At 42.4% G+C, this 14,731-nt stretch overlaps 1 protein-coding gene across 1 annotated transcript in view; it reads left to right on the top strand.

The window, feature by feature from the left end:
• The window catches only part of atp10d (ATPase phospholipid transporting 10D), a 65,150-nt gene that overhangs the window by 9,483 nt on the left and 40,936 nt on the right, over positions 1-14,731 (top strand). Inside the window, exons 2-3 of the mRNA XM_080012098.1 lie at positions 6,136-6,590; positions 7,752-7,946. Of these exons, the coding sequence (XP_079868224.1) occupies positions 6,304-6,590; positions 7,752-7,946 (482 nt within the window). The 5' untranslated portion in view covers positions 6,136-6,303. The remainder of the gene's footprint in view (positions 1-6,135; positions 6,591-7,751; positions 7,947-14,731) is intronic.

Here is a 14,731-nt window from a genome sequence, read left to right as displayed (position 1 = left end):
TCGTTTGACACAGACCGTACAAATATTGCCGACTGAAGCTTGTCTTGTATGTCACAACTCTCATCCAATGCGACACTAAAATACTCACATGCTTGAAGGTCAGAGTGCAACTGTGATTCAATAGCCGTGTTAATGTCCGATATTCTGCGTTCAACAGTGTGGCGGGACAGTTGGATGTCTGATACACTTCGTTTTAGTTTGTGGTCTTCAGGAGACAAGATTTCAACAGCGTCACTGAGGCATTTTTTAACGAATTGTATGACTTTTTAGCCTGTGCAATGTTCCAAGCCAGTTGATATGATGCAAGCATTACGGTCTCTGAGTGCTTCGTAAATTTTTGGAAAAACTATCTGCTTTTCTGCCTGACCTTTCAAAGTGACCAACTTGTGCTTGCGAAGTTCAGTCCCTTTTGGAAATTCCTGGTCGATGTTAGCATGGAGTGAGCTGAAGTGGCGCTGAAGATTTGAAGTTTTGAAATGCGCTAATGACGCCTGACATATATGGCAGAATGGCTTGCCATTACGTTCAACAAAAAAATATAAACTCTCCCACTCTGTCAAAAACGTCCTGTGTTCATCTTCATATTTTCGTTTTGCTGTGCTTTTTCTCCCTGCCATTATGAGAGCGAACTTGACACATTGTTTACTACTGAAATGATCTCACAGTCCGCTTGCGACCGTAGAAGTGGCTGTAGCTTGCGTGTCGCTCGTGAGTCGCCACACACACACACACACACACACACACACACACACACACCCCTCCAGCCTTCACAGTTCTCCATCGGGGATGTTGGATACGCAACGCAATTCACCGGCCGATCCATCTTATATGTTGACTACTAACCATGTCAATAGTGTTGAAAATAAACTTCCTAAGCTTTTCGAATCTTATTTGGTGTTTTATTAGATCTAATGCCGTGTTAGACGCGTTCCAGTTGCCTGGAATGTGTCTATATGTTGACTTTGTATGGAGGCGCGCCGCCCCGGCGCTTTTGGTGTAAACGCGGCATTAGGACTAATAAAACAGGCGTTAATGGGACATGACTCCTGCTGCTGTCCGCTCTGAGTAAATGAGGAAGTGATCCGCGGTGGAAAACGAGTGATACATCATAGCGATTTTATAATCATAATAGGGAATGAATGGCCGCGCTTTTTTTTTTTCTGCGTTTTTGACGCTTGTCATGTGAAAGCCCCTTAAGAGCTGCATGAAACCAGCCAAAGAGCCGCATGAGGCTCCCGAGCCGCGGGTTGGCCAGGCCTGCCATAGACGTTAGAAGCTACTGTTTTACTATAGTATAAGCAGATAATAAGATAATGAGTAGATAAGCACATAATTATTGCAAACTCTTCAAATAGAAATAAGGTATATTCTTTCATTGACCAACAAAAAACATTCCCTATGGTCCTGTTCCAAAAAAAACCTTTTCTCCCTGTATCTCTTAAATTCTGTTAATCTCGGAAGCCCATGTTCAGCACCTGCTGACTATGCATATTACACTTTTCTAATATGTAATTAATATTAGGGTATGTTTGAATCTTACCTATTCAAATGATTAAAGTCTGATTCTGATTGTAGTGGGGCTTGGGACATGTATTTGTTGTCTTAATTACTAAGCTTAACTTTGATTAGTGAGTAATTTAGGCCATATCCTTGTTAGATAGCATATTGCTCTGTTCAGACGACACAATCTCTGCCCCAATCTGCCTATCACAGACACATTTCTAAAATGGGCGGAGCCTCATCACGGTACGATCCCTTCACAGCCTTAATATTGGGTGACACCGTCTGAGACGCTCACTAGCGTCTCAGTAGCGTCTCAGGGCAAGACCTTGTGGCTGATCTGGGCACAACTATGCCAATTTGGTAAATAACACATTAGTTAATTATTTTAAATGACTATCAAAAATATATTCACTATTATGAGGTAAGATGTCTTATTTATTTATTTATTTATTTATTGGAATCTGGCAATATTTCCAAAATTGGAAAACTATCTGTAAAGTTTCTGGAAATGTCTGACCCTTTGTAACTCTTGTATTGATATACAGTATAGTAGTTTGGGATATTGGTGCGACCAGTAGGGCTGGGCATTGTATTGAAATTCTTCAGTACCCAGTTTGATACCATTACCTTGACTTTAAAACCCTAATAATAAACTATGCTCATTTTAACTACATTTTTTTATATTGCAAATACTGACTGACATTATATTTTTAAATAACACAAAAAACTTTATTGCCTTGCTTAAAAAAAGTTCAACAAAAAAATGTCTTTAATCTTTGGCTCACTGGTGCTGTAGCGATAAATCCCTTGGATATCAAACTTTGGTATCGAACTCTGCAGAATGTTTCATTACTCAATGCTTCTAATTGCAATTTGGTCAATACCATAAAAGGATCAAATTTCAATAGCTCTAAACTCCAGTTTTATTTGGCAACCTAAAACAAGGGATCTGCATTACATATAGACACAGAGAGCCTCACGGATATCAATCGCTCCGGTGGAGAACAATTATTACTACATTATTACATTATACTGTAAGTCATTAACTATGTTCTCAAGACTTCATACTTATATTTTAGGTTTCAGAATCGAAAGTTGAATTGGTCCATTCCTGGTTAACAATGAAGATATCAAAATGGAAACATAAAATCTAGTCAAAGTTATGCATGTTTTGGGGGTTCTTCAGAAAAAAGCAGTAATATGGCTACATATTAGCATCAAACTCAAAAGCCAATGTCCGATTAGTGGTGTTGCAAAACTTTCATGTGATTACGGGCTCTAAAAATAAATTGGTCTTGACTCCAGTTATCTCTCAAGTCTCTTCACACTTTACAAGCAGAGCATCAAATCAGGGTTGCCGGTTGTTGTTGTCGTGCAGGGATTTAAGGGGCTGAGGGATCATTAAACTGGATGCATGTAACCATGGCTTGCATTTTCAGCATAGCCAAGGATAATGGAGTATAAGCAAGTTTGACCACCTTATTAGACTGAATAATAGGCTGAAAGACTATTAAGACACTGGGATACTGCTTGCTTGGCCAGTTGCTAACTGTTTTTGCTTTTGCCACTTTGGATGTTGTTATGTGGGATGTTTTGACCCTTGGTGTACTACGCTTTCCTAAGTCATTGTTGACTTGGCGGCGACCACTTGTACTTGTGAGCTTGTGGCAATGCCTTGGGGTAGAGAGATGCTGTATGTACCACAAATGGCACAGCTGCAATATGATAGCATGCTTCCCCAAGTCCAGTCATGCAGTTGCAGTGAGCTCCTTACACTTGGCCATCATCTGACAACAGCCTAAGCCTTGGTGCGTGGTTCACCTGAAAATAACACTTGAATGCACTTGTCATAGCATAGACTGGTGGAGGGCTGGCAAAAGCTTACTCATACCAAATTTATGTGTGAAAAAACTGGAATTGCGATTTTTATTTTATTTTTGACCAATATTGCAATATCGATTTATTATGCTTTTTTTTTTAAGTTCCTTATGTTCTGTATCATTCACTTAACACATGCAATAAATCATTCTATATTATGACCAACACAAAAATTGATGCAGTCAACATATAATCTTCTCTTTACTGTAGAAGAGGCCCATGTGTTATGATAAAAATGAGATGAATTGATGCATGAATTGATATGAATAACATATCTTTATTTAACTATTGAATTGTAAAAATAAAATCCTTCAAACGCATTAGAATATTGACTGATTGATGTAACTTCAAGGCTTGTAATTGTTCGAATCTGAAAATGAACATTGGAAAAATATGCAGTGTTTCAGCAGAAATGTATTATTTTTTATAAAATTATTGTGTGCATACGTCCACATACATGGAGCACTGCTCCGTGTGCTCAGGGACAGCTATATGCTTATTAAATAAAAAAAACAAACAAACACGCATTATTCTCGAAGAGGCTCCGTCTGGACTCTACAGGTGTTCTGAGCTCTGCCAGCTGCGCTCAGCGGACTGTGGCCCAGGATGGAGCACCGGGCTCACTGGGGGCAGCAGGGAGGGTTAAAACAATCGCTACAGGCGGGGGAGGGGGGCGGAATAAGTGTCCCCATTACGCAAGGTTTTGTTTCCATACGCACTAGTGTTCTGGTGCACGCTGCAGAGTTTTAGCACACCCAAGATGGCGGACAAGCATCATCTTTTTTGGAGTTGAAACTCCTGTATTTGGATGTAATATAAATGAAAGAGTGGAAAGGAATATAAAGGAAAGCAGGAAGGAGTACGAAGCTGCTACGCTATGTGCACAAAGATCTGCACGGAGTAAATAACTGGTGCATGATAGACGTCAGCAACACGCGATATGTCCACTAACTCGCTGTGGATGCTCCAGACAATTACCTGCTCTGTACACACATTCCACTCAATCTAACATTACGTGGACTTTGTACTCGGGTGTGGGCTGGGTAAAGTTTGGTAAATATCCGGTCCAACTGATTCGGACATTTGTGTTCACACATCCAGCTCCTCCGGGTTATGTCGGGATAATTCCAGGGTTGCAGTGCATGTTTGAAAGCAGCTCAAGATTATGCATTCTAGCATGGCACTTCCAGGATGCTCAGTTTCAGTGGGTGGTGCCACCCTCCTGATGCCCCTAGTTCTGTGAGCCAATGGGGTTGAGTATGAATTCTATGTTCTGTGAGCCAATGCGGTTTGAGCGTGGCTTCCGGGTTCCGTTGTATTAAGTCTGTTTACTTTTACTGATTTTACCTTATCACTCCACCAAAATCTGTCTCTGAACAAATTTGAGGCAAAAAATAAGAAATTCAGTCTGTGGCTTCACTAGGGGTATGCGGGGGGTGCAGACTGGATGACACCACACCTAGCGCAATGTGTGTCTTGCTCACCCACATCGCACACGCCTCACAGATGACCGCTTATGATCCTGTGTAAAGATGAAGGTGACGGCATACAGCCCTGATGTGCAGACACTGTGCACTGCGGTTCAGGAGCAGAAATCACATTAACCAAGTATGATAAATATTTTAATTGCCTATTATTTTGCACATAATTATATTTTTTCATTGTTCAGTGAAATAGTCCTTTTATTATTCAGGTTGACAGCTAGCTGGTTGCACCGCCAGTAAAAGGATGACGACACAGAGAGGACAGAATTTTTGGTTTGCTGCCGGTAGATAATTTAAGTTCTGCGTTTTTTTCATATATACAAGAAGGACTCAAAAAGACTGAGTATTTTACTTGAAAGTAACCTTCAACCCAACGTCTTTTTTTCAGAGTTCAAAATATTTTTGTTGTATGCAGAAATGTAATTTAGTTTTCTCTGCAGTCGTTCATTGATTTCATAAATGCAACATTATTATAGTTTGTTAATACATAGCATGAAGGCAAAAAAACAAAACGTTATATGCAGTGTTATTTCATTTTAAATGTCAAAAGGGTTTTGTGGCTCCCAGTCTTTTCTTTACTGTGGGAAACGGGTCTAAACGGCTCTTTGAGTGGTAAAAGTTGCCGACCCCTGCTATAGGATAATGCCATTGGGAATTTAAATTGTGTACGCCAGCAGTGTGTGCACCTGTTTTTGTACACATTTCAGTAAAATAGCCTTACACATTAAGTGGCCACGTTATCAAGAACAGCTGTACACATGCTTGTTAATGCAAATATCTAATCAGCTAATCATGTGGCAGCAAGCCTGCAAACATGGTCAAGGAGTTTAGTCGTTGTTCAGACCAAATGGGAAGGAATGCGATTTAAGTGATGGCAATCATGGAATGATTGTTGGTACCTGGGAGTTTGACGCACAACAGTCTCTAGAGTTTACAGAGACTGGTGCGAAAACAAAAAACCTTCAGTGAATAGTGGGCGAAAACAAAAAACATCCAGTGAACAGTGGCTGAAAACACATTGTCAATGGGAAAGGTCAGAGGAGTAATGGCCACACTGGTTAATTCTGACACGTGAACATGACAGTAACTCAAATAAGCATGTGTTACAACAGTGGCGTGCAGATACTTTTGTCTGAATGCATAACACGTCAAACCTTGCGAAAATCAAAATCGTTGTTGACAAAGAGTACTTTTTTTTTGTTTACCTGGAAAGTAGCCTTGGTATCACTGACTACAAAGACGTCATTGCTATTGTCTTATCTCCGTGCAGGAAGATGGCTTTGTGAAATTGTCCCGGAACAACAGAGGGGAAAGGAGAGGAGGAGAGACGCCTCTTTGAGAACCTACCCAGAGCCACTGCTGGTAAGCCAACAAGAAGCTAAGAGGAAAGCAGAAACCAGAGAGACAGCTCTGAGCTCGAGGAGGCCCTCCGGACCCCATGGAGCGGCTCCATTGGGTTCGACACCGCTGTTGGCAGCTGGGTGCCTCAGACACTGCACGGGGCTGGTATTCCGCCGCCGATGCTCTGCCTGCCAAGAGTCCTCCGGAGGACCACAGCTCTCTGAACAGGCTCAGCGGGAAGAGAAGGACCATCCTTGCCCGGCACGGCCCTTACCAAGTGGAGTTTGGTGACATATCCAAGGGCTACCAGGGCAATGCAATTCACACCACCAAGTACAGCCTGCTGAGTTTCATTCCAATTAATCTCTTCCAGCAGTTCCATAGGTAGGTTTGATTTGATTTCAATCTCAGAAATTGTTTACTAACACATTTCTTTGAATGTAGGATTATGTTCTGTTGCACCCTCCACACTCCTGAATAAGGTCTCTCTCTCACTCACTCACATACACAACCCCACCACCTGCCCTCTCCACTCACTCACTTACTCACTCACTCACTCACCCACCCACTCACTCACTCGCCCACCCTTTGCCATAATATATGTGTAATAAATCCAGTATTACATTGTACATAAGCTAGTGAGCACATAGTAATTATTCATGTTTATATTAGTACCCTATATACCCATAACAAATATATGATAAATTGTATATGATAAATGCACCTGGTTTATATAAAAAGAAATATAGATATATATCTGATTCTAAAGAGAATACCATAATGGATAGGTTTGCTATTTTTGCAACCATGGCAAATTGTGGATCTTATCTTAGACCAACTTCGCTGAAAGCATTTCAATGGGGCCACATATCACATATCCCTGAATATCACATATCCCAGAAGTGGACCAGTTTTGCTAATATAGTGCGTTCCTGAGTGCTGGTGTGTGCACAGTTTGCACACCACTCAAAAATAAACTTAAAAGAAAAAGGTCCACTGGAAAGCATTAAATAGGTAGGTAAGCCCCCTTAGTTAATTTTTTTTAATAACCATAATATCATATTTTCTTTATAACTGCTTTATGCAATTACCACAGTACATCCGAACACAGTACATTCCTGTTTCTAGCCTCATACGTTAGTATGGAAGGAGCCAAAAGAGCTGATTTGCAGAACAGCAACGGTCAATAAAACCATGGTCCTTTTCCAAAATTAAAACTGACAATATAGTCACACGTCTTTGTCTCTCTTTTTTAAACATGTTTTGAATTACAGTAATATAACATTTTAAATACTTTTGGCAATGGCCACAGTACACACTGAGCAAACCATTTGCTATATAAGGTTGCCATTTGGAAGCAAAATCCTGTTTCTATACTCTTATGTTAAGCTGCAGCAGAGTGTTTCGATTTCTCAATAGTAAAGTATTGCAGCAAGGTTGTGTAAGAGTTATAAATGATGGGAACCAACATTTGAATAAGGCTATTCAATTTTAATAAAAATATTTCTGCTGGTCATTGACTTGTTATTGGCGGCTCATTTGCAGAGCAGCAAACCTCTACTTCCTTTTCTTGGTTCTGCTGAACTGGGTTCCGATGGTGGAGGCCTTCCAGAAGGAGATTACCATGATTCCTCTTCTGGTGGTCCTCGCCATCATCGCCTTCAAAGATGCCCTGGAAGACTACAGGCGCTACCTTTTTGACAAGAGGGTGAATAACAACATAGTGCGCATCTACAGCAGGTAAAGAGGGCTGCATCACATTGAATGCCACCTCCAGTATTTATTTTTCATGATTGAGCTGTTTTTTGTTTTTTTGTGACTCCCTGCTGCAATACATCGATTCCACATTGAACACCACACATTTTGCTAAATAACTGATTTTAACATCAAAAGTTCAGAACTTTGTCCCTGTTATGAAGGTACTTGGCAAAAAATCCATGTTGGCTAGTTTATTCATCCTGACAAGACCACTCAACATGAAATGAAATATCTTTACTCTAGCTCAGGCACTTTTGCCTAAGCAGCTATAGTTTTTGATTAATTATTTTCTTTTAGTTTATTGAGCAAAACTTTTGTTTGAGTGGTGACTACCTTCACTTTCACTCTATTATTGAGGCTAGCTAGTTGTTTGGTTTAGGGAACATCTTTATTTATTATTGCTTGCCATTGTATTGCTGATAATTGAGGTCCAATCACTTATCGCAGTGCCATTTTCCCTTTGGGGGGGAAAAAAAATGATGGTGAAAGGAGAATGTGAATTTGGCTGGGTCCTTTTAAGTACCTGCATCTGCATTTCAAAAGACAGTGCAGAACGCTTCAGGGGGGGTCCCGCGGGCTTGCCAGTGGGGCGGGCATTTTGGGCGGGGTGTCCGTCTGTCGACGGGGGCCTGAATCTGAGCCTGCGGCTTTTTCTTGTGCCTGCACTTGGGGGTGGGTTGTATGTCTGCGCCCCTGGGGTTCCGGGTCTCCTCGTGCTTCCTGGGACTGGGTTATGCTCCTCAGGGCCAGGCGTGGGGGTTGCTCCGTGGACCTCCGGCTTCTCTGGGGGCCCGTGTGTCTTCTGTGGCTGCAGGGCAGGGTGCTCAGGGCTTTCCTGCAGCTGTAGGGTGTCTATGCAGCTGCGGAGCTCGGGGGGGGGGGGGGGCTCAGGGTCCTTTCTGCTGCTTGGAGGCGCCACGACATAATACCGACCTTATACACCAGAACCAATTGGGATAAGTCCTGTGCACTCACCGGTGGACTCTTTATATATATTTATGCACACACACACACACACACACACACACACACACACACACACACAAACACACATGCAGGCGGTCCCATCATGTTGTCATCCAATGTTTATTTTTCTGTGTAAATGTTATTTTGTTCTGGGTTTAATTGTCTCACCCGTGGTGAATCTCCCCCTTTTGGAGTAGTGATCAGTTGTTTATAGACCCAAACATGGTAAAATAGTTCTCCCAAAGAGGGAGATTGATGGTGGTTCTGTATACTAAAATTACATTACATTACATTTAGCAGACGCTTTTATCCAAAGCGACTGACAATTATTCAAACACTGACGGACGCAGCCATCAGGAGCAATTAGGGGTTAAGTGTCTTGCTCAAGAACACTACAGCATGCTAGCAGGAGGAGCCTGGGATCGAACCAGCAACCTTTTAGATTACTAGACGACCAGCTCTACTTCCTGAGCACCTCCTGACAGAGTTATTGCAGCAGTTCTTGATGATTTAAGAATTAATAAAGAGTTGCATTGCAGGTCGAGAGCTTGGACTCCACTTGCAGACTAACTCTGTCCTAGATACAATGGCATACAAATACTATGTGTTGTATGCCCAGCATGCTGACAGCACAGGTTTAAAAAAAAAAAAAAAAAAAAAAAAAAGATGTTCACCGGTAAGTGTACATGATGTATCCCCAATGCAAGCTTTTTGCATTTCTCTTAAAAGCTCCCCATTTTCAGGTCATTTAATAATTTAAGATAATGAGATGAATTCTGCACTTCCTTGTTTGCTCTAATAAGAGTCATGCCTAGTGTGTGCGTCATGCCACTAAATCACTGGCTATTGTGTTCCCAGCACAGTATATTATTGTGTATGCAGAAGGTAGAGAGCCCTGTTCATGATTCAGAGCTCACTGCAGTGCTAAACTTTTGTATGGCAACCCATTGATCCGGAGGAAAGGCTTGCCTGGAATAAGCCAAATCTAAGACGCCTATGATGATGTTTTAAATTTCACTCTTTGAATGGGGTAACTTGTCCATGTGTTGTTTAAGTAATTTGTACAGTAACCGTAACCATAAAAGTAATCCTTCAGGCATTGTAAAATTTGATGTTGGACCAGGGTCCCAACACCATTTACTGTGTAATGATTAACTTCTGATCATATACACACAGTGCAAACACAGACCATCTGTTGATTGTTATATACAAGGTTTTGATCTTTTTTCTCGCCTTCAGAAACCTGATCTATAGTTCCAATCATATGTTTATCATTTGTTTTATTCGTTGAATTAATTTTGGATGTTGATATTGCATCAAGACACCAAACATTTAAGCCAAATATTTCATTGTTTTGAAGGTTTGATGGGTGAAGCAACTGTGTTTCTTGATGGATTTGAACAACACAGAACCCAGGGTTCTGTGTTGTTTTAATTGGTTTTACAGTTGTTTTTAGCCCTTGTATTCTTTTGTATCGTCTGATAAGCTTTGTGGCCATCAAAGAAAAGCCAACATAGTTATTTATTTAGTTAAGAACTGTGTGGAACCTGCACTGCTTACTGCTTCCTACAATGCACTGGCCATTCTTCCATGATGAATGTCCATTCCACTTGTTGGTGTGATGGCACCAACATAGCGCCATCCTCCACAATTACAAAGAAGTAGATTCAGCTAAGAATGTGATGCCTGTGGGATTATGGTCTTGGTTCATGAATACAATTCTAATTCTTGATTGTTTTGGTTGTGTATTTTCCGTCAATATTTGATTCACCACCCTGAATTATGGAGGAATTAGGAAGGTTTGCCAGTCCTGAAAATAATAGAAAGGGGAATCAATGTCACAGCCATAGAACTTTTCAGTTTAATATTCACTTTACCAATGCTATTGAAATAATTCCTGATTAAAAAGGGGACAACTTGTCTCTTGGAGTTGGGTGTTTTTGTTTTTTGTTTGTTTCTTGATAAGATTGGGCCTCTGTCAGGTGAGTCTCTTGTAATGTTTATTGATTGATTTATTTATTATTATTATTATTTTTTTTGATGATTCAATACTTTGGTTGTGTTTGATGGAGAGCTGATTCCTCTCGAGGATAAATATTTATAGATAATTAATTACACAATGTGAAGTAGAGGTATCCATGGGGACGGGGATAGGGTACATGGGACGAGGGCCTTACAAATATTGTTGTTGTTTTTTTTGTCAGCGATACCGATTTTGGAGTAAAATTTTGCCGATATTTTTAACTTTTTATTTTGCCAGGAAGTAAATTGTCCGGAAAACATTGCTTTATTGAACAACATGAACATGTGTGTGAATAAAAAGCACTGGCACCTTGTCCAGTGTCCTTTATGTCATGGTACGAACACATTTATTTAGCGAATCTAAAATGAAAATAGTATTCTCTAAAAACATCATAATAATTTTTGAATCCCTCATCTTAATTTGTTACTGTCGTAGTTTTGTTCAGAGTTGTCACTGTGGAAGGAAATCACCAATTGTTGGAAGTTCCCAACAACATGGTTCCATTCAAACGGACTAAACAGCATGTCACTTCCGGGTGCGCCGTAGTATGGACGCACAGACAATGGCTCCGCATTCAACTCGTACTTTTGTGTTTATTATTATTTGTATTGTTCTTATTTTTGCACGCAGTGCACTCTTACAATATGAACGACAAGCACTCCTGGACGTCCGTTCGACACTTAATTCTGACTTTTTCGCAACTTACCAGAGTACATGCTGCGATCCCTTTGTCCTGTATATATGCCGGCGGAGGAGGAAGAGAAGAGGCAAATGTGTCGGAATTCTATGCAGATCTCAGAAGAGATACTGCAATCCGCTGCTACAGAGCATTTTACTGGCAAATGTTCAATACCTGGACAATAAAATGGACGAACTACACGCACGGATTATCTTCCAGCGGGACATAGCAAACTGTGCTGGCGTTCACAGAAACCTGGCTGGACGCTACAGTGCCTGACGCTGCCGTTACTCCAGCTGGATTTTCCAACTACCGGCACGACAGAACCACTGTCAGGTCAACACAGAGGCGGTGGGGTCTGCATTATGGTTAACTCTCGCTGGGGTTTGGATATATCAGTACTTTCAAAACACTGCTCTCCGGACCTGGAGCTATTAACTATAAAAGTCCATCCCTTCCACATCCCGCAGGAATTCAGCTCCGCTATAATCACGGCAGTCTACATACCCCCGCAGGCGGAAAAAACGCGTTAGGACCTTTACGGAGTAATTAATGGACTGGAGAATGCTCACCCTGAGGCAGCTTCTATTGTTTGTGGCGACTTCAATAGGGCTAATATGAGGAAGAAGTTTTGCTTAAATATCACCAGCATATCAACTTTCCTACACGGGGTGATCAGACTCGACCATTGTTATTCACAACTACTGGACAGATATGCATACACAGACTCTGTCTCAGCCTACATCTCCAAGTGGATTGATGATGTTGTCCCGAGAGTCAAGGTCAGGACTTTCCCCAACCAGAAGCCCTGGGTTAATGGTGATGTCCGTGCTAAGCTCAGAGCACGGTCCTCCGTCTATGGCTCTGGGGACCTGGAGGCCTTGATCTAGATATGACCTTCGGAAAGCCATCAGAGATGCTAAAAGAGCCTACAGGGACAAGCTGGAGTCGGACTACCACAGTTCCGACCCCAGACGCATGTGGTGTGGATTGCGCACCAGCACAGACTACAAAGGGAGAAACAGGGGTGATGCCCAGCCAGCCGCCTCTCTTCCCAATGAGCTCAACACCTTCTACGCACGGTTTGAGGTGAGCAACACCATCCCGCCTGCAAGGCTAGCGGAGGACCAGGATGATTGCACTCTGTTGCTGTCTACAGCTGATGTGAGGATAGCTCTTAAAAGTAAACCCTCTGAAGTCTCCAGGGCCTGATGGTATTCCAGGCCATGTCCTCAGAGCGTGCGCCGACCAGCTGGCGGAGGTATTCACCTCCATATTCACCCTCTCCCTGATCCAGTCTACAGGCCCCACCCTGCTTCAAACAGATAACCATTGTCCTGGTACCGAAGAAACAACCTATCACCTGCCTGAATGACTATCGCCCCGTAGCACTGACCATCATGAAGTGCTTTGAGCGGCTAGTCAGAACCCACATCTGCTCCTCCCTTCCTGACACCCTGCGGACGACGCCATCGCCCTGGCAGTGCACACCACCCCTCTCCTGGACAAGAGCAACACATTCGTGAGGATGCTGTTTGTAGATTACAGATTCATTCAACACAATTGTGCTTGCTAAGCTTGTTCCCAAGCTCAGGATCCTGGGTCTTAACACCTCCCTCTGTAACTGGATCCTGGACTTCCTGACGGGCGGACCCAAGGTGGTGAAAATGGGAAACCTCTCCTGCTCTGACCCTGAGAACTGGAGCCCCTCAGGGCTGCGTACTCAGTCCCCTCCTGTACGCCCTGTTCACACATGACTGTGTGGCCACGCGCAGCACCAACACCATCCTTAAGTTTTTGGACGACACCACCCTCCTGGGTCTCATCTCCAACAATGATGAGTCCTCCTACAGAGAGGAGGTCAGCGTCTTGGAAACATGTTGCCAGGATAACAACCTCTTTCTCAATGTCTGCAAGACTAAAGAGATGATCGTGGACTACAGGAAATGACAGCGGGGTGGGGGGCACGCCCCCATCCACGTCGACGGAGCTGAAGTGGAGAGAGTCTCCTACTTCAAGTTCCTCAGTGTGTTCATCAGTGATGACCTCTCCTATTCCAGGCAATCGGAGGCGGCAATAAAAACTGCCCAAAAGCTATTCTTCCTGACGAGACTCAAGAAGTTTGGCATGTCTGTCAGGACTCTCACCAGCTTCTACCGATGCACCATTGAGAGCATTCTCACTGGCTGCATCACCGCCTGGTTCGGCAGCTGCTCCGCTGCTGACCGCAAGGCACTCCAGAGGGTGGTGAAGACAGCAGAGTGCATCATTGGCTGCCACCTCCCCTCCGTGCAAGGCATCTACCGCACACAATGCCTTAGAAAAGCACGGAAAATCATAAAACGACTACAGCCACCCAGACTACAGACTATTCACCCTGCTGCCATCTGGTAAACATTACCGGAGCATCCGGCCACACACTACCAGACTCACAGTTTTTACCCTCAGGCCATCAGGCTTTTCAACCTGCAACATCTGTAGTCACCTATGTAAATTAAATGTACATCACCACAACTACATGTACTTATCCACTGGCACTCCTTCACTTTATATTTATGTTTATATCTTGTGCAATAGACTGACCTATTTCTGTTGGAACTGCTACAATGTTCCAATTTTTAGTTATCGTTTTAGGATTATTTTCTTATTTAATTTTATGTACATACACTGCGACTTCTTGCCTGTATTTGTAACCCGACTCTTACTTGTTTTATATTACTCTTATTAAAAAATATATATTTCCTCCTTATATTCCAATATGTGCCCGTTATGCCCCAAGAATTTCATTGTACCGAATTACCTTGTGTTATACTGTACACTTTACAAATAAAACACTTTGAACTTTGAATGTGAAAGCCCTCAGACATTTTAACAACTTTATAAACTTTTGGGACTAAAATAAAACTGACACGGTTCAGACCCATTGCTCTGGAGCTGCAAGCGAACTCCATGTGTGAGGACACAAACAGAAAATGTTTTGGACTGACCTGTGGGATGAGTAAGGAATCTTTAGGAATTGGGAATTTTGGAGTTAAAACCCCAGCCGGGGAGGGCACTGGGGCTCCAAAAGTGCACGCCAGGCCAAGCTAAACACACACT

The sequence above is a fragment of the Zeus faber genome (assembly GCF_960531495.2).
Source record: "Zeus faber genome assembly, chromosome: 13".
Lineage (NCBI taxonomy): Eukaryota > Metazoa > Chordata > Actinopteri > Zeiformes > Zeidae > Zeus > Zeus faber.
Note: the sequence above shows the minus strand (reverse complement) of the source record. Positions and strands in the feature narration are given on the sequence as shown.